The sequence below is a fragment of the Chinchilla lanigera genome, unplaced genomic scaffold (assembly GCF_000276665.1).
Source record: "Chinchilla lanigera isolate Chin_1 unplaced genomic scaffold, ChiLan1.0 scaffold00038, whole genome shotgun sequence".
Taxonomy (NCBI): Eukaryota; Metazoa; Chordata; class Mammalia; order Rodentia; family Chinchillidae; genus Chinchilla; species Chinchilla lanigera.
In genome coordinates, this window is record NW_004955439.1 from 7,560,435 (window position 1) to 7,580,645 (window position 20,211).

Sequence of the window (20,211 nt, forward strand, 5' to 3'; positions counted from 1 at the left end):
TCTAGTCAGTCTGATGAGGTCTAGGGAAGGTGTGTCTATAGATAGCATTTCCTCAGTACCTGTTACCCGCAGATTTCTCTTTTAAAATAAAGAAGCTGGCTCTGGGAGACATTTACACGTAGCTTGCTCATATGGTTTTACCGGGTGAGATGTGGTAGAAAAATATAGTATGATTTAAATTACTAAAAACATTACAGCAAAAGACACATTGCCATTAATCCCCTTGGGTATGATTCCATTGTTCATAATAGGCAAATCTATAGAGATAGAAAGTAGATTAGTGATTGCAGTGGGGGGAAAGGAAGAAGGGCTGAGAGGTGACTGCTCATGGAAGAGTGTTTCTTTTGGGGGTGAGGGCAGTGTTCTCAGTGGCGATGGTTGCATAACCTTGTGAATACAGTAAAAACCACTGAATGTACACATTAAAAGGGTGAATGTTAGAGTGTGTCAACTATATCTCAGTAAGAAACATCTGGTAGCAAAAAAGTATGTGGCTGCTCATAGAAGGCTATTTGTACAGGTATTGTCTGTCATTGTCAATGGGATAGGACTTATATCATTGTCCCTCTGTTATTAGGATCCCCCCCCCCAGGAGTGGCCATGTGGCAGTAGGAGTCAGAATCCCAACTCAGAGAGACATGGGTGAGTTCTAACCAGCCGTGCACATTATAACTGTGTGGCATCCTCACTGTAGCCTTCTGAGGTCTGTGGACTCATTATTCATACATTATTCGTATGGGAAGGATGAAATGTAAAGAAGTTGAGTGGTAAGTAGGGACTTGACCCAGGTGTTTATATTGTACTGTTGTTTGCAAACACGTCGTTACACACTTGGAGGTAGCTAGAGTTCTAAACAGGGCCGACAGTGAGAACATGTACTCGCCTGTGAACTCACTGACTTAAAGGTTTATTTTAATGAATCTTCATTGATACCACTATAAGTAGTGACTCAAAATGTGTTTAACAGCAACAGTAAGATACTTGATAAGTTACAGAGCACTCTCAAACTCATCACTTCACGGTTTCTTAGTTTAGAGATGAGGTTACTGAAGTCTAGAGATTAATGATTCCAAGATACATAGGAAATTAGGTCCCCCTCCCGCCCCCGCCAAGTTGTCTGCCTCTGTGTTTGCTCTGCTTTTATTTTTCTCTGATGCCTTCCAGTACTTTCGGTACATGCAGATCCATTTAGTGTTCATTTCTTTACTAGTCTCTTCCTGGGGGCCTCCTGGAAGCAGAAATTGCTCCATGTGCTGGAGATACTGTAAGTACTAGGACAGATGACATCTGTGCTCCACCCTGCTGATCCTGTGGCTTTATAGGGAGGACACAGACAGGAAGCCCTTCGCCTCATGAGAAGAGTAATTTCAAATGTGATGCCTTCAGAAGAAAAAATTTAGCAGGTGGTGTGATAGAAGTGGCTGTGATATGTGGATAAACTTTTTTAGATCGGACGATTGGGGAATACCTCTGCATGTATGTGTGTGTACTGTTATGTGTGTATATTTATAATAGATATAATAGATACATCATAAAATAGATAACAGATATATCATAGAATAAATTTGAAATTAAATATTTCTTTTTCAGTAGTAAATTCATATTCTAGATGTGTAGTTTTCCTATCAAGGCCTAAACCTCATGCAAATTCACTTTGGGGGTTGACTTCTTAAGAATGTGACCTATGGTTTTTCCTGGGGTGACAGAGTAGTTGTTGCAAAGCTTTTAGGAAGACAGCATCCTTGTGTTCAGGACCGCCTGTGGCTGTGTCTTTATGAGAACTCTGAAGTTGCTGGTAAGCCTGCGCAGACTTGTGTCAGGATAGTCTGGTTGTAGCATCTTTCCTGATGAAATACATATATTTTGAATTGAGTATGGAGTCAAGTCTTCATTTGTGGGAGAATGCCATTCTTTTAGGACTCTAGTGTGCTAGTGCTGTGTCTGTCCAAAGCAAACAAGCAATGGAAAGGAAGGATGAGGTGATTTAACGTGAGTTTCCAGGCCTCCAGGGAGGAGGAGGGAGCAGGAGATTCCTGAGAAAGTTTTCAATAGCTGTTGTTTCAGAGTGAGAACAGGTCTTGGGAATGATTGTCAAGGTTATTTAAGTCTCTAAATGGAAATAGGGTTGCCATCTAATCTGTTATTTTCTCTTTCCCAAAGTTTCACCTCGCTCTTTGCTGCCTCCCTCATGTTTGTCCTCTTTGTTTAGCGCTTTTTCATGGGAGAGGAGATAGATTTGTCTTTCTTCACTCTTCCTCCCTCTCCTCCCACCCATCGTGTTTACTTTCTGGATTGCCAGCTGTTCCCTGAGGCCCCGGCCTGGTCCCAGGCAATGGTAGACTGAGCCTTCCACTTTCACAGTATGTCCAGATTTTGCCAGCACCGAAGCTCATGCTCGTGCGTGTCTCTGTGGGGCAGGTGCTCTCTTTGTTTTTGTTTATGTGCTGGGACACAAGTCACTGCCTGAGCTGGTGACCGGGGGTGTTCTCTGCTTGGGAGCCGCCACTGACAGGGATCTGGATTCTGTAACCTTCAGAATCCTGTATACCTTCAGTAGACAGAAGATATTGACCTGTGATGACAGCTCCTTGTCGTTTCCCCCCGCCCTTTTCTGGTAATATTGTCATTTTCTGTCTTTGTGTTTACCTAGGCTGATAATGGCACAGAGAAAATGTGAAGTGTACTGCCTAAAATAGCATATTTTCTTTTGGTCTCAAAATAACTTGCCTTTTTCTAAGGGAAAACATAAGTATGGGAACCACCTGTAGAGAGTTCCATGTATACATTTCATATAAGCTCCATGTGTATATTTCACCCTGGTAAGGTAGTTCATTTTGTCTGTCACTCTCCACTTAGGCCTCCCCTGGCTAACTGATCAGTTTCCAGAACCACCTTCAAAAGTGAAAGAGCTAGAGAAGAGGTTGATTCAGAGTTCCTGAAGAAAATATATAAAGTCCATGTCTCCTGCATTTGAGAGCATGATTAAGAAACTGGGGATACCCAACTCACTGCAGACTGGGTTTTGATAATCTTTCAGTTCACTGTATTTTCTTGATCTGTCTGAATGGGAAAAGCATTTCTATATCCATGACCATTAAAATTCCTAATGGAAGTCACAGACAGTAAACTAAGTCTGCTTAAATGATGTGTGTAATTTCCTGTTCTGTAAAACTGTGTTTTCCTTAGATCAGCTACAGGGATGTCTGTTGGAGGATGGAGGCAGTCCAGGTGGCTCTGTGTGACCTTGGGCAAGTCACCACCTGCTGAGTGCCTCAGCTTTTCATCTCTGAAGAGGGGCAACTGTAGTATACAGTTGGTGGGGAGGGGGACAACGATGGGAGGATTAGGGAGTTTATGCATGTTAAGTCCTAGAAAAGCACCTACAGTATAGAAAGAGTCATTGAACTGTTTGCTGCCATTTTATCTATAATTTTATGTATTTGTTTCTCCCAATTTTTCCACTTGATTCTTTTGAACTTTATATCAGGGAATTCTTCTTAGCCACAGTATTTGGTAAGATCTGTTAACCCAATTTTATTTCATAAGAAAGGCTTTAGGACCTGATTTAGGTCATCAATGTTTTAGTCTTGCAGTGGAGCCTCTTGTGTCCATTCATTGGACCCAGCCATCACCAAGTTTCTTACCTGTATGCGCCCTGAGCTGGGCAGTTGCTCAGGACAGGGTGCCAGAGCCTGGGGTTATGCCTTGGACCCTCTTTGGGGCACTCAGGTCTACCATATGCGCTGTACATCAGTATGAACGTTTCATGTTTGGAGAGTTTTTTTTTAATCTCTCCTTTGGAGAATCTCAGCTCCTGAAACGTCGTTTCATCTACTCTTTTACTTAGAGGGATGGACGGGAGAGGGGTGTGATCATAAAGTCCAAATCTTAGGGGCCCTGATGGCTGTGCAGCCTGACAGTCCCAGCTGAGCCAACGCAGGTTTTCTATAAATCAAGTGCACTGTGCACACAGCTGTGAAATGCCACACACAACCCAGGAGTACAAAAAGACTTTACAATTCTGCTCTAATTCTGAGCTTGTACGATCTTGTACTACTTTTTCACATGTCAATTAGCTATATGAAAATGGTGCCAATTATCTGCCATATTAATGTGAACTGTCTTTGAACTGAGAGGACTTGACTCTTCTGTTCACAAGGGTTTGGGGGAAGGTGATACCTTACTGATTAAAAGATAGAAGAAGGTAATTCCCTGAGAAGTGCAGAAATGCAGGGTTGGGTGGGCTGTGGGTCACCCCCTAGGTCTTGCATTTTGCAGGTTGGTAAAGAGGCCAAGTGATGTGCTCCAGGTCGTTTACCTACAGTAGTTAAGAGTTAAGAGCCTTAGGCCTGGACCCTCTTACCCTGCCAGTGAAATGGTGACAGTATAGGAGGAGAAGGCCTTTGAGATTAATATCATTCCCATGGCATAGTACAGAGAGCATCTGTGTTGGTCATCAGAGTATAGTGAAAACTGGGTTTCCTGATGTATTAGTGGTAACCTTTCTACTACTTTCTACTACTGTGACAAAATACCTGATACACACAATTTAAAAAGTGAAGAGGTTTATTTGTCTCATGCTCTCAGAGGTTTCTGTCCGTGGTTAGCTCGCTCAAAGGCAGAAACAAGGCAGAAAGTCTTGGCAGAGGAAGGCTGCTCAGCTCATGGTGACTGGGAAGCAGAGAGACGGGGAGGAGCCAGAGAGAACAGATACAACCCTCAACATTAACCTGCACGACCCACCCAGACACACCTAGAAGTATACTTTACTAATCTCTTAGGCTGTCCTGAAGCAGACAGGCTGGCAGTCAAGATTAACCATACACTTGGAGAACAAGTGTGATGTCACTGAAGTCACGTCAGTAACTAGTCACAGCCTATATTGGGCAGCTTCCCTATTACTGGGACAAAGTACCTGCTTCCTGTAATTTCTAGGAGAGGATTATTTGGCTTACTATTTCAGAAGTTTCAGTCCATGGTCAGCCGGCTCTCGGGTAGGAACATCATGGCAGAAATGTGTGGTGCAGCTTCATGGTGACAGGGAAGCAGAGCAGAGGGAAGAGTGCCAGTGGAGATGTACCCTCTAAAGGCAGACCTCCAGTGATCACCTCCCCAACCTGGGTCCCACGTCCTAACTTACTCAGCTGTGGCTATCAGTGGATGATCCAGTCTCCTCTCTAGGAGCCTCTTACACTAGTCAAGCTAACATTCGTGGTGAAGGCTGGCACATCCCCTCTGGCAACAGCGATGGCAAACGTGTGGGAATTTCGTGTTGAAAAACCTAAAACATTCTCCCCCTATCACACTGTCAGTTAGCTACGAGAGCTGGAACTTTGTCCTTCTGATTTCTCATTTTGTATATCCACAGCCTGGTCCCAGGGGTTATGGGATACATATTTGGCCAGTAAGTGAATTAAAGAAAGGGAGAACAGAAAGAGTCCGACAAGGTCAGCCAGAAGCATCCAGACAGGTGGGGCTGTGTAGTTTTATGACTTTAGACTTTGTCAAATGATATGCATTAGAATTTTCCTTTTTTTTTCTTTTGTCTTTCATTTAACCTGTATTCAAGTGCTTCCTTTGTGCCAGGCCATACACAAGGCTGCTGGTGACTAGTGCAGGATGTGTGGTCCCGGGAGAGAGGCAGATACAAGCTACTACTAAGCATGAACACTCACAATCGAGTTTTGAAGAGGAGCCATCAAGCTATACTGTGAGTGACAGGGATTGTGATCAGCTGAGGTCTCCTTGTAGACGAGAGGTCAGAGATCATCAGGCTGAGGGATCAGGACACAGGGATATTCGAGGTAGATGGAACACTGTCTGTAGGATGGAGAGGAGCTGGTGGGGACTGGCCAGTATCCTGCATAGCAATCAGAGGTGAATGTGGCACAGGATGACTGAGGGTACAGCCATGCAGCCTCGCACTGTGGACTTCTTTGGCCATGAGTTTCATCCCAAGGGCAGTGGGGAGCCAGCAGGAATTAAAGCAAGGGAGTGACATTTTAAGTTGTGTGTTAGGAAGGCTTTTATTGCACCTTGAGTACATTATATGGAATGAAAGACAGCCACACATTGTATGATTCTACTTGGGTAAAATGTGCAGAACCCTTTGTGTGTGATACCCAGGCAAATCCACTGTATGTTAGTGGTTGCCCAGGGTCAGGTTGGGAGAGACTGCTAAAGGGTGCAGGGTTTTCGGAGGAGGGTGTTAAAAATGGTGTAAAACTGATTGTGGTTATGGTTGCACAACTCTGAGGATATGCTAAAACCCACTGAGTTGTGTACTTTATTTGTGGTTTTTTTTTTTTTGTTTTTCTGTTTTTCTTCTGGTACCAGGAATCGAACTCATGACCTTGCGCTTGCCAGGCAGGTGCTTTTGCCGCTGAGCTAAATCCCCAGCCCCTGAGCTGTGTACTTTAAAAGGGTGAATTGGGTGGTATGTTATTAAAAAACCTTGGGAAGACACTGGTGCTTTCTGACATGCCTATTGTCCCAGGCAGCTGCTGAATTTAGCACCTGCTTTGGCCTTTGTCCACTCTCCTCTGTCTGAGCCTCCGCGTCTGCCTCCACCTACTGCTACTTCAAATAGTGCGAGGCAGCAGCTGCTGGGGATGTCAGGTTCTTGCCGTCAAACCTCCAGATCCCCCAACCCACACCAGGCTTAGCCTTTTAGTGGTTGCATGACCTGAGGCTTAGTTACTAAAACGCTCCCAGGAACCCTAGTTTCCTCTTTCTTTTCCAAAACTTTTAATTTTTATTTTGACAAACACTTAAGAACTTATAATGTACCTGATGCTGTACCTAAATGATTTGGGAATACCAACTCACTTAGAAGTTTTAACACATTTCACTGTTCAGTTAACCTCATGAGGTGAAGAGTTAATGGGGGTGGTTACCCTCTCCATTTTGCAGCAGATGAGAAAGGGCACGGAGAGATACCTTACACAGGGTCACGGAGCTATGACGTGGTAGAGCTCAGTCTGGGCACACTGGCTCCAGAGGCCGCACTGCCTCTTCTGGCTAATAAAACAGGCTTAATTGCTCCTCCTTGTTTTGTGGACAGTTCTGTGATCCTCAGTTACTTGACAAATGACCTATATTTTAAACTATTTCCATAGCGCTCTGCATCATGCCTGAGACATAGTAAATACTCAGTGTTAGAGTACTGAGTAATTAGAGTGCTGTAAATTAGTGTACTTAGCTAAGGCTTTCTCTCTAGTTTCATTCTTCATTAACGACTCCAGATCCCTGCAAGGATTTGGGTACCTTGCTGAGGATACAGGTTCTGTCTTCCCTTTGGCTTTTAATTAGTGCCTTGTGTTTTGGTTTCTTCATCAGTAAATCTTTTTTTTTTTTTTTTTTGTTTTTGTTTTTTTTTGTTTTTTTTTGTTTTGTTTTGTTTTGTTTTGTGTTTTAAGACAGGGTCTTATTCTGTAGTTCGGGTTGACCTTGAACTCACTGTGTAGTTTGGGCTGGCCTTGAACTTGTGGCAATCCTCCTGGCTCAGCCTCCAAAGTTCTGGGATTACAGGTGTGCGCTACTATGCCCAACCCCATCAGTAAATTTGAGAGGATAGTAACTTGGCTAGCATTCTCCCTAGGGCCAGGGCAAGGACAATGAGATACCACAAATTACAGTCCTCTGTTGACGTGGGAGTTTAATTGACTATGTAGCTGGGCCATTTGGAACGTGCACTTACTTTGAAATGATGTTGGCCATATTGGTAGAGGGTTATTGAGCGGCATTTTTTCCGTGGAAACCCTGATGGTTTCAGTGGAGTGGAGGTGGATAGTCATGTGTAGAACTTTCCGCTGGGCGGTATAGATGCCCATGTGATAGTGTGAAGTTGAGGAGTTGAGGCCCAGGTCTCAGGCTCGCTGCTGTGGGTGTGTGTGTGCATGCACGTGTGTGTGTCTGTGACTAGTTAATGCATCCCTGGATTCACCAGAAGCTTTGTGTGTGTGTGTGTGTGTGAGAGAGAGAGAGAGAGAGAGAGAGAGAGAGAGAGAGAGAGAGAGAGAGAGAGAGAGAGAGACTGCTTGATGCATCCCTGGATTCACTAGAAGCTTGCCAGAGACAATAGTTGTAGCCAATGTTTACTTTTTAGACCCAATTTAATTTGTAGTTTTGGCAATATAAGCTATGCTAGAGGGGCAAAAAGCACAAGTTAATGGGTAAAATACATTCTTTTCTTTTGTCCCACATGCTGCTTGCTCTTCCCTGCCCACCCTCCCTTTGGTCTAAGTATTGCAAAACTGGATACAATGGTTTGGTTACTGAGTTGCAACAAACAACCTTGGAAAGTACATATTTCTTTCACCAGAGTATTGTGGTATGCTTTGTATTCATCTCCACAATTCTGTTTTTGCTTTGAGAATCTGAAGTTCATTTTGCCTCTTTTGGCTGGATGTCTTTATGAGATATACGTAGGTAAACGTGCACAACATACGCACACATCTACAAATGTAAGTCCATTTGTATTTTTTCTGTGTCTTCAGTATTCTCTTTCAAGTTCATTGTGTGTTTTGGAGGGCATCCCACATTTGGGTGGAAAAGCAAGGGGGCCCCCCACCGAATATGGAGGACTCCTTTTACGTTCCTATTCTGACCATCTCTTTTGACCCTTGACTGTAACTTGCATGTCAGCTCTTCTTCAGGGATTTAGAGCAGCATAAAGTTCTACCTCCAAAATGATTTCAGATAGAGCCAGCTTCTGCTCTTCTCACTGTCTCCATTCTGGACATGCTTCCCTCTGTGCACAGGCTTTGGTCACAGCCAAGGGTGCTGGGAGAGTGGAGGGTGGGTTCCAGGGTGAGCCCCTTTTGCAGTGGTTGCCAGTTGGGCAGCGTATGTTGAAGGTGGGACAGGTCAGGCTTGGGAGGCCAGTAACATTGAAGCCAGTGATTAAAATTTTCAGTGAACATGCATTACCTACCAGTGGAGAACCTTTCCCGAGGGCAATCCATCTGACTATTACATTCTTGGATAGCTTGAGTCCTTGAGCTCAGATTTTCCTTCCTTAAATCATCTGGTGTGGATGTCTGCTGGCTCCAAGTTTTGTTTGAGTGATGTGTCTTCTTATGAAGCAAACTTGAAAGGATCATTGTTTCTTAGTTATATCTGCTGATGTCTTCAGGCTAACGTCAGCCTTGAGGGCACAAAGTTTCTCTACTCAGAATCAGAATATAACAGGAGTTCTTGTATTCAGTTACTAGCAAGAAAGTGGCGTTTGTAAGTGCTTTAGCATTGACTGTCCCTCTACTCCTGCTGGTCATTGTTCCTTAGAAGAAATATACACTTGCTATGCATCTGATGGCTCCTTGGTTATGTGCAAGCTGGCTTTTCCTAAATGGCTAAGGGTCCAAAGTTTTGCTTTCAGCATTACTGTTTCTGTAGTTTGGTACCCTAAGAGATGGCCAGTGGTATGTTCCTCCTTCTCCTCTACATCAGCTGCCCCTATGTCATAAACAAAGGGAAAGAGCTTTAATGGCTCTTACTTGTGCTTCTCAGGGTCTTCGTTGGCTGGATCTTTGTAGCGTGGTAGGTGTTTGCACAGCCTTTGCTTTAAGGGGAGCAGTGACTTCATTGGCTTTCATCAGCACACAGCTCTGGTCAGCCTAGAAATTCTGACTTTTTTTTGTATTGGGAATCGAACTCAGGACCTCGTGCTTGCCACGCAGGCACTGTGCCGCTGGCTATATCCCTGGCCCTAGAAATCTGACTTAAATAGAGAGATGTGTATGTGGTTTTCCTCAGGACCAAGTTCACTCATTTACTGATTATTTTATTTTTGATTAATTAATTAATTACTTTTTTTTTAATCTCTGAAGACTTCAGCAGGTTTTGGGGCAGTTTCTTTCCTTTTCTGTTTTTCTAAGTAAAGGTAGCATAAGAAGTTCAGACGTCACGCAGAGGTGTAGACTCAGACCTGCAAGAAGAGCAGGAGGTTTTTCAAATCAGAACTTAAACACTGTGTTTAGTCCTGGTTTTCTCTCTTCCAATTGCATTAACCAGAGCTTTGCAGGATGACTGATAAAATCCATACTGTCCCCAGTAGAGTGTGGGGGTGACAGCTACTTGTGGACCATGATTACCCTGCCACCAGGTATTACGTGGAGTTCAGCAGGATAAGAAGAAATTGAGTCTGTTTCCACAGAAAGCAGGTAGGAGGAAACAGCAAAGGGGCATGGGGGGAACTTTTCTGTCGTGAAAGAAATGCGTATATTATGATTTTGGTGTGGATACACAACTGTATACATTCGTCCAAACTCATCAAATTGTACACTGAAAATTGTTGGATTTTACTATGCATGAGTTACACTTTGACAAAACTGACCAAAATAATATAATACGTGGCTGGAAAGCTGTAAGGAACCACCCAAAGCACATGTATATCATTTACTGGGGCATCGGGAGGTAATATTTTCCTCTGCTTTTAAAATCAGTGTAATTATAAGTAGTTACGTTCCAATATGTACAAAGAAAAATAGGTTCATTTTATTGTAGATCAGACTGATCTACGCTGTTTTACTGATTAGGTGATTTATAATAACTTTGTACTCATCCCTGCCGCAAGCCACGCGATGGTCTGTAAATCTTCCCTGTAAAGGGCCAGAGTGTTTAGGCTTTGTGAGCCATACATTCTCCGTTACAGTCACCGAGTGCTTCCATTATGGTTCCAAAGTGGCCAGAGACAGAACGCAAATGGAAGAGTGGTGGCCATGTTCCTGTGAGACTTTACTTACAGAAATAGGCACACACTGCAGTTGTCCTGTGAGCTCCATTTGCCAATTTGTGAAGGACACTCGCTGTTTATGGAGAAGCTCATCAATTTGGGTGGCTTCCCCAGTAGGGTGAGAGCGCTAGGGAGGTGGGACTGTAGGGAAATGTGGAACAGGGCAGGTCCTCAGGGGCTTCGAATGCCATGCTAAGTTCATGGAATGGGATCTGGGGAGAACAGGGTGGGTTTGCTGCTATGGAATTAGAGGATTCAAGAGGAAGAAGAGATTGAGCGTGGCAGCCCATTTCTAGATGACTATAGAAATGTGGGCAAGGGATGAGTTCAGCTGTGACAGTGCAGGTGGAAAGGAGGGGAGAAGGTTGTGTTAGTTTTCCCTTATAACAGAATACCTGAGAAAATTAACTTTCAAACAGGAAAGGTGTATTTTAGCTCACAGTTTTAGTCCATGCTCATGTTCAGCTGGCCTGTGATAAGGCATGAAGTCAGGGTGAGAATAGGTGGTGGACCAAGCTGCTTACCTCATGGCAGTTGGATGGAAAGAGGGAGAAAGCGGAGGGTCCAGGATCCCAGTATCCCCTTCAAGTGCACAGGCCCAGTGAGTCAACTTCTTGCCACCAGGCCTTAACTCCTAAAGGTTCCACCTCCCACCAGTGCCACTGCTGGGGACTGAGCCTTTAACATTCAAACTTGGGGAACAGAACGCTTGTCCAACCGCAACAATGGAGAAGGATGCTCAGGAGGGACAATGGAAAGAATTTAAGGACTGGTCCTCCAGGGTGAAGAATATAGAAAAGACAAGAAAGTTCTAAGTCTGTGCCTTAGGAAATTCTGTAAATCTTAGGATCACTAACAAAAGTGAACAACAGGACAGAGGGAGGCTTGATGGGAGAGAGGGAGAGCTGAGGTTTGAGTTTTAGATTAGAGGTCAATGGGCATCTGTCACTGTACAGGTTTGCAGTCTACAGATCTGTGATCGTGCTTTCCCCTTAGTAAATAACTTGTGTGTACTCAACCATAATACATAGACATTTGTATGTCTTCCTTCTTATATTCTAAGTAATATACACATTCCACAGTATTACTGTGCATATTATTAAATGTAACTTAAGAATAGATATTTTTGAAAGACAAGATAAAGATTTAAAATATTTTTAAAATCACAAGACATATAAAATGTATGATTGGAAAATGCAATGTGTTTAAATTTAAGAAGTTTATTACAGCAAAAGACATATTGCCATTTATTCCCTCAAAATACCCCCTTCCCTTGCTTCAATCATACTTATCCCATCATTCTTGCTACTTTATGAAGCAGTTCTGGAAGTCCTCTGTGATGATTATCTTTACTTGAGCTGTTATGGCTGCCTTAGTGTCCTGAATCCATTCAAATATTTACATCCCATGATCCTTTTGACTTAGGGGAAGAGCCAGAGTTGCACAGTGCCAGATCCAGTGAATGAGTGGGTGAGGACATACTGTGATGTTTTTCTGAGTCTTTCTGTTGGTTGGCCCTTGGCACTAGCATTAGGTGGATTTTTGATCTCACCTCATAAAGACAGTCATGCAAGAACACTTCCAGAACTGTTTCAGAAATGGCAAGAGCAGTGGGATAATGCATGCAAAGTGAAGGGGAGTATGTTGTGGGTAGTTAATGACAGTGTGTCTTTTACTATAAATTTTTTTTATTATTGTACATTTTGATCATCCCTTGTGTATTTAAAAGTGTGTAATATTAGGGCTGTAACACCATATTTCACATAACTCTTGATCAATCTGATCATCATTGTTTAGAAATATCACTTCTGCTGTTTCCAGTAGCTTGCCCTTACATTATCTTCAAGATGTAGGTCCAATTTAAGAATCTTGTTAGGACTTCGTGTTATGAGAACTAGCTGAGTTAAAAGTAGATAACAAACTGCATTACAGTAGAATAAGCTGCTTGGGATATAGCTCATCAGCACAAACACCTGCCTGGGAAGTGTAAGGTCCTGAGTTTGATTCCTGGTACCAAAGAAAAAAAAAAGGTTGTACAGTATAATAAGCTGAAAGAGAGCCCTTTTGGGTATCAGCCTTTCCCTCTTGCAGCACAAGAAGGCTCTTTAGGTCCCTGTAGTACACAGAGGATAGCTGGCCAATAGACCTAGTGAGTGAGCTGCAGGCTGATGTTCTCTCTTACATTTTTAGGTAAAGTAATACAAATAACGGTCTCATACTTTCTTCCTGTGCCTACTAGCAAACCTTGTCGTATTCCCTTGTAGACACTGCCATAGAGCTTGATTAGGTCCTTGCTAGTTGATAAAAAAAATTTTTTTTCAGAGGAGAGGACAGATGATCAAAGGATTAAACTAACTTATTTCACAATTTAAGGAGTGGTTTCAGGAAGGCCAGTCAGTGAAGGAGCAGAGGAAAATTGTTGCAGATCTGGTAAGAAAGCTGGAGGAGATGATTTTCTAGAATGAAGAAGTTGGCAGCAGCAGCAAAATACTGTTAAGGACAGTAGAGAAAAGAACTGCAAATTATCCATGGATTCTTGGAAACGAGCACAGAGAAGTTTCTGTGGAGTAGCAGGGGCAGGAGTTGGAGTGCGGTGAGGTTAGGCAACAGAAGGTTGGTGCTGGATCCCAGATATTAGGTATTAATTACTCTTCAGCAGTCTGATAGTGAAGCGAGGATCCTTTAGGATACTTTTTAGTTTTTGTGTTTTTCAAGAAGGGAGCTTGCAGAAACAGTTGAAGAGAGGGAACGCTGAAATGCAACCATCATAACAGTCAAGTTAGGTGCGAAAGAAGGGGGAGCAAATGGGTTTGAAAATTTAAAGTGAAAGATTTGAAATGGGAGGAGAAAATGATCTTAATTTGCCAGTGAAGTATACAGCAAAGCTTTGTAGCAGGAAGAATTCTGACTGCTGGAAGCCTTGGGGTGGCCGTGTAGGTGGGTAGATGGGGCCTGAAGAAATGATGAGGGTTGAGCAGTCATTGTATAGCAAGGAGGTGCCCAGCCTGCGCAGGCTTCCTGCAGCACTTGGTGCCCGGCTGAGAGTGGACAGCATCTGTCCACCTGCTGGGCGCTTGTGAAGTTACTTGTCTGGGGCTCTTGCGTAGAGCGTAAGAACTGCTGTGAGCTGTAAGGCAGATTAAGGTCACATAGGTTTTATTTCTCCCTGAAGCAGTGACTACTGATTCCATGTATAGGAAGAAAGAATGCAAAAGCCAAGGTTTTCATGCTAAGCTGTGTCCTCTTGAGACCTGTGAGTGGACTTGGGTTCTGTGCCAAGGGAGATATGGTGTGGCTTCTGAGGATAGATGCAAGATACTCTGATGAGATGTAAAGGATGGGCTGTTCCAACAGTCTTCGCTTCTGAGGAAACTGAGTCCTTCTATCTCCACAGAGAAAAACTATGTTTCCACCTGGCCTCAGCAGGTGCTCTTTTCTCTGAGGCTGTCCTGAGAGGTGGCCCTGGGCTTCCCTGCTTGCTTCCTAGAGTCTCTGCTTTGAGTTTGGACTCCCAGGAAAAAGCAGTCAATTCTGGGTAATTGTGTAGCTAACTGAGTGCACTTCTACGTTTCTCACATGTTATTGTCTAGACTCAAATTGCTGTGTTTAAGTCAGTATTCTAGATTAGTTAAAACAAAGGCATACAGACGCCCTCAAACCAAGAATGATAAAAGAAAGTCATTCCAAAGTGGTACACATTGGAGCAAGAGGCTACTGGGAAGTCCTGCCCTTCTGAAATGCATGCTCTCAAATCTGCTGTGTTCAGTTAATGATCTTATATTTACACAGGAGCCAAAACATACCGAGCTTCAGTTTGCAAAGCTGGTGCTTTTTTTTTTTTTTTTTTTTTTTTTTTTTTTCTCCGGTACCGGGAACCGAACTTACGACCTTGCACTTGCCAGTCAGGCGCTTTGCCGCTGAGCTAAATCCCCAGCCCCTGGTGCTTTTTATTCTTAGCAAATGTCCTGTCATAGTGCACTACCTGGGGAGCCTGCAAGTTGGGAAGACGGAAAAGCCTTGAAGGCAGGACTGTGGGGTACTTGTTCGGTGTTTCCAGGAGCAGTGCAAATTCTGAGAATGTTGTCATCAGGCACGAATGTATCCATTTAGCCTTGATCCCTTTCCTCTGGTTCAGATAAACCAGCTGCTGTCCTAAGCCCTGGTGCCCTTCCTCGTGGAGATCTGTCCTTGTGAAGGTGTGCATGGGTTTCTTCAGATGCTATTGGAGCACAACTTTTGCATCATATGTCACCTGGAACCCAGGAAAGTTCCAAATGAGGTGGGGTCTGCCAGATTTAGCTGAACAGATTTCTAAATCAAAGTATGTCTGTAAAAACAAAATAAAACAAAAATCCTTGTTGAGTATCTTTAGTAGATAAAGAAAATGTGATACACATAAAATGGAATAATATTTGGCCATAAAAAGGGTGAAGTACTGTTATTAGACACAATACAGGATGTTCTACAAGCCCATAGAATAAGCCATGAGCAAATAAAATCTCTTCTTTCATGGTACTCATGCTGATATAAAATACTTCGGTGAAAGCAGTGATTATTATAGGCTCTCAGATTTGGAGGCATTTTCTGGGGAAGGTAATAACCAAGGCTGTTGACATTTTGTTTGATCGCTGGGGTTCATCTCAGCATTTGGGAGTTTCTCAATCTGTAGCAATGTTTCTTCTAAACACTTGGACCTACCTGCATAATTTACCTTTTTTGGATTTAACAAAATGTATATTTACAGTGTGCTCCATTGTACTGCAAGCTCTCTATGATGTTAATTTTCATTACAGTTTTATATGGTAGGTAATGATAATTTCCCTGGTTTACAAGTGAGGCATTGAATAACCCCTCCTGTTACGAGGTCAGTAAGAAGGGAGACTTGGACTGGAACTCAGGTTTTTAACTACCTGCCCATCACCTTCTAGATCAGAGGGGGAGAGATGTACTTTTTGCTTCTTGCATTTGAGACATATTGAAATTTTAGGATTATTTACAGATTTAGGGACAGAAGGAAGTCTGCCCATCTTGGCCTGCAGCTCCCATTCTGTGGACGTTCCTCTATTCTTTCACATTTTACTGTGCTTAATTTACATAAATGGAATGTGCTTCACCTAATTATATATTTTCTTAGTCCTGCTAGACTTTCTATAAATATCTTGAAGCAAGAAGTTGGCAAATAGGAACACTTTGTAAATAAATGAAAAAGAATAGTTTACTGCAGATTCTAAAAGTGTTGGCTCAGTTTACACAAAGCTGGGGTTTTCCCCCCTCATTCTGGGACTGTGTAATAGTTTAAGTTAGTCTCTTATAAATGCCTAACTGTATTCTAAACAATAGGATCACTGAACAGTAGGTTATAATGTGTTGGAATCATACAACTCTGGGGGCAGTACTGTTAAAACCTAGAATAGTCAGTATTTGTGTACTTCAAGGAGAAAGTGTGTAAACCACAGTAAGTTCTGCCTTCATGTAGGTAGCAACATGATGTTTCTACTTGACAATTCTCCTACATCATGAGAACTTATGATTATTTGATGTTACATTACTCTTTAAGGAGACTCTGATCTGTTCTCTTTTCTTCAGTTCCCAGTCTGTGACCATTTGTAGTCAATATTCTCTGGAATCATCACCAGACCCCCAACCTCCACCTTCCTGTCTGTGCCCCAAATATTTCCTAACTTGTGCAGAGTCTTTCTGAAATCCAGGATCTTTAGTGTTTTTTGATTAAAGGAGAATTCTGGCCTCATCCTCGTTTCTCTTTATCATTCAGGGCTGAAGTTTATTGAACAGCTGTGGTGCATGGTTTCCTCACTTGAAATTTTAATGGACTGACTTTGGCACCTGAAAACTAATGTCCACCTCATTTTTGTGCTTGTATTTTGAGCAATGAGCTTGCTTAGCATGGGAAGCATTCAGTTAAATTTTACCAGTGCCAGGACCTTCTTTTATCTGAGAGAGAGTTCAGCATGTTGCTTAAGTGTGAGCTAAACTGTGAGTTGGTTTGTACTCATTTGCTAGGGCCGGCTGTAACAAACTACCATAGACTTGGTGGCTGAAAGAACAAAAATTTATCTTACTACAATTCTGGAGGCTGGAAGTCTGAGATCAAGGGGTCAGGAGTGTTGGCTTCTCCTTCACTTAAGAAGGCCATCGTCTTCCAGTGTTCCTACGACTGTCTTAATTGTCTTGACGCAAGTCATATGGGTTAACATCACTCTAATGATGATATTTTAACTTAATTTCCTCTTTAAAGACCCTCTCTTCAAATATATTCTGAGGTACTGAGTCTTAGTACTAGAACATAAGAATTTCAGGAGGACACAATTTATCTGTAACAGGGTTTAAGTATGTGACATAGTGATCTTAAGTTTTTATGACAAGTTATATCAATCTTGCTTAGAGCTCGTTAACTGATTTAGGGTAAGTTTCAAAATAACTTATCTTTGGTCAGCACTTTTCTAATTTTTTGGACTCAGTGACATTTGAAATACCTTTTAAATACCTGTAAGATTCTTGATTTTGTTTTAATAACTTTTGTAACTAGACTTTACTGCTTCCTTAGGATTGTTTGTGGAGAGGAATTTTTATAACCTCATGCTAGAATCCTGTGTTTACCAGGTAGAATTCAAAAGAGCAGGGCTTGTGAGTAATAGATCTTGATTTGAATTCAACTCTTTTCCTTCTCTATCCAGTACAGAATTCTCTTTTTTCTCTTGAAGAAAGTGGCAGAACATCCTTCTCTTGGCATCTTGCCACTCTGCGGCTAGGTTGTACATTTTCTAGGAGCTTTAGTTCCCTCATCTATAAAACAGGGCATAGTAGCTCCCTCCAGTTTTGACCTTTGTCACTGCTGCCCACTGCTGATAAACACTGCCCCGCGGTAGATGACTGACTCTGGGTAGCTGGTGCTGTGAAAGCCTCAGTCTCCACCTGCCTACTGCCCAGGCCTCACTGCCTGTCTGAGTCACATGTCACAGGGACCACTTGGCACGTGAGAGCGGTGGAGTGGACTGGGCTTATATCAGTGTCTTCTGCCTTGCTTGCCATGTGACCGAGCTCCTCTGCTAGACAAATGGCAGCTCGGAAGATGGGTGGGTTCCAAATATTTACCATAGACTTAATTTTTTTCTCATATTTGATAGCTCCAAGTAGTTATCAGGAACCTCCTCCTTTTCCTGTGTCTTATCAAATGGTGAAAGTTTGTGGGACAGAGATGTAGTTTAGCCTTATACAGCAGATTTTTAAGATCCTTCGACTTTAATATTGACACAAGGAAGTGCTGGGCCTTGTGTCTTCTTTTCCCCACTCAGATGACAGCAAGTTTGAGTGTTAAATGAAATAAATGTGTGGGCACTGGGGGTGGCGGCATGGCTTTCACATTATTTGTTTAAGTTATACTGAGTCTGTGCCCTTCATGTTGGCATTGAATGTAAGTAAATCTAGTTTTAAAATCCTAAAGTGATTTTATTATTGTTAGGTTTATTAGGTTTAATGCTTTTATTTCTTTAAAACCCTTATAAGAAGTTGGCTGGAGAGGTCTGTGAACAGGACTAAAGCTTCAAAGTTCTACTTGGTTTGCCCATTTTAGTCATTCTGTAAGGTCATAGGAGTACAACACCATTGGCAATCATATTTGACCTGGAAAAATTCTCATAAGCGCACCATGTACTGCTGTGGGTACCTTCTTTATGTTTATATTCATCAGAACTTTTTTCAGCTGCAGGTGACAGACAGATACTCAAAGAAAGGTTAAGCTAGAAGGGGAATTTACTCCGACTTAAGAGGAAAATTCTAGGGGTAGTAATATCTCTAAAAGGGTAGATCCAGGGCGGTTATAGGATACTGTCAGGAATTATCTCTCTCTCAAATGGGTTTATTCTCAGAAAACTGATCAGGAAAATGATTGCCAGGATCACTAAGGTTGTCTCCTGTGACTTTCAGTTGGAAAAGAAAAAGAGACCTTCTGTCTGCTTGTATCCACATATCAAATAGCAAGGAAGATTTTTATTGGTTCTGTCTAAGTCACATGGCTATCCCTGAAGCCATGACTGGCTGGTGTATGGAGCATTGTGGCCACCCACATGGGTGCCAGCCACCATACCAAAATATCTTGATTTGCAAGCCACTGGGAGAGGGACAGCATCCCAAAGGAAGGATTGCTTAGCAAACAAAGAACATGTGTCTGGTACTAGCAATTCAAATCAGCTGAGGATTAGTGATTTTTTGTTGTTGCTGTTTTGGTCTTTTTGTCTTTTTGAGGCAGGGTCTCAATATGCAGTTCAGGCTGGCCTTGAGCTCACTTTGTAGCTCAGGCTGGCCTTGAACTTGCAATGATCCTCCTGCCTCAGCCTCCTGCGTGCTGGGATTATAGGCATGTGCCACTGTGCCTGGCAGATTAGTGTTTATTTCTTTAGTTTACAGGGATTGGGAAAGTACTCATCATCAAATAGTTCTGGGCCTGTTTGAGTAGAGTATTTTGCATTGAACATTTCAAATCTGTTTGCAATGAGATATCACACAAAATAAAATATACATTATAGAAATAATCAAATAACGGTAGCAGATTTGATAATTGCTGAAATTGATTTAAGTGGGTAATTTGGGGAGTGGCATAAAGGAACAGGATGACAATAATGGATTTCTCTTTTTTTGCTTTTGGTAGGCTTAGATGACTGCCTGCAGCCGTATGTCCACAAGTTTGAGCGGGAGAAGATAGATGGGGAGCAGCTGCTGCGGATTTCCCACCAGGATCTGGAGGAGCTGGGAGTCACACGAATTGGACACCAGGAGCTGGTGTTGGAGGCTGTTGACCTTCTGTGTGCACTGGTTAGTTCAGGAAAAGGTGATCTGTACTGCCATGACATTCTTTAGAGCCACATTCTCCTAAATCCGCATTGGATTTAGCGAGTCACCATTTTCTTAATGACCCATTGAAGTGAAGGTAGCATGTGTTGAAGTTAAATGTAGGAAAGGGAAGAGAATACGCCACTTTCTTAATTAGGGCTGACAAACTAAGACCTATGAGTTAAGTCTGGCCCATTGTCTATTTTTATAAATAAAGTTTTATTGCAACACAGCCGTGCTCATTCAGTGATACGTGGTTGGTGACTGCTTTTGTATTGCAGTGAGAGCTGAGTAATTGTAGCAGGACCGTATGATCCTCCAGAGGCCGAAATCGTCCCCCAAAACTTGCCATTTACAGAAAATGGCTATAATTAGTTTTATTTTCTTTTATAAGAGTGAAAGGATGGAAACAGTTCTGAATGCAAATGTCGTGTCATCTAACTTAAAATGAGAACTGTTCCAGTTTTTGTGTCTGTTCTTTGTTACTATGAAAAGAATTTTGAGTTTCACAGATATTCATAACTGCTGTTTGTGCTTGAAATAACATAAGAAATGGCAGCTGAGGGGGGAAATGTGAACTGTATTATATTTTGTAGATGCTTAGGCTTTTGCTGTAAGAGAGTGAGTTA

The 20,211-nt window shown here is 42.5% G+C and overlaps 1 protein-coding gene across 1 annotated transcript in view; it reads left to right on the forward strand.

The window, feature by feature from the left end:
- Cnksr3 (CNKSR family member 3) overlaps nucleotides 1-20,211 on the forward strand; it is a gene marked incomplete in the record, with an annotated part of 92,047 nt that overhangs the window by 36,034 nt on the left and 35,802 nt on the right. The window contains 1 exon segment of the mRNA XM_005390557.2: nucleotides 19,401-19,564. Within this exon segment, the coding sequence (XP_005390614.1) occupies nucleotides 19,401-19,564 (164 nt within the window).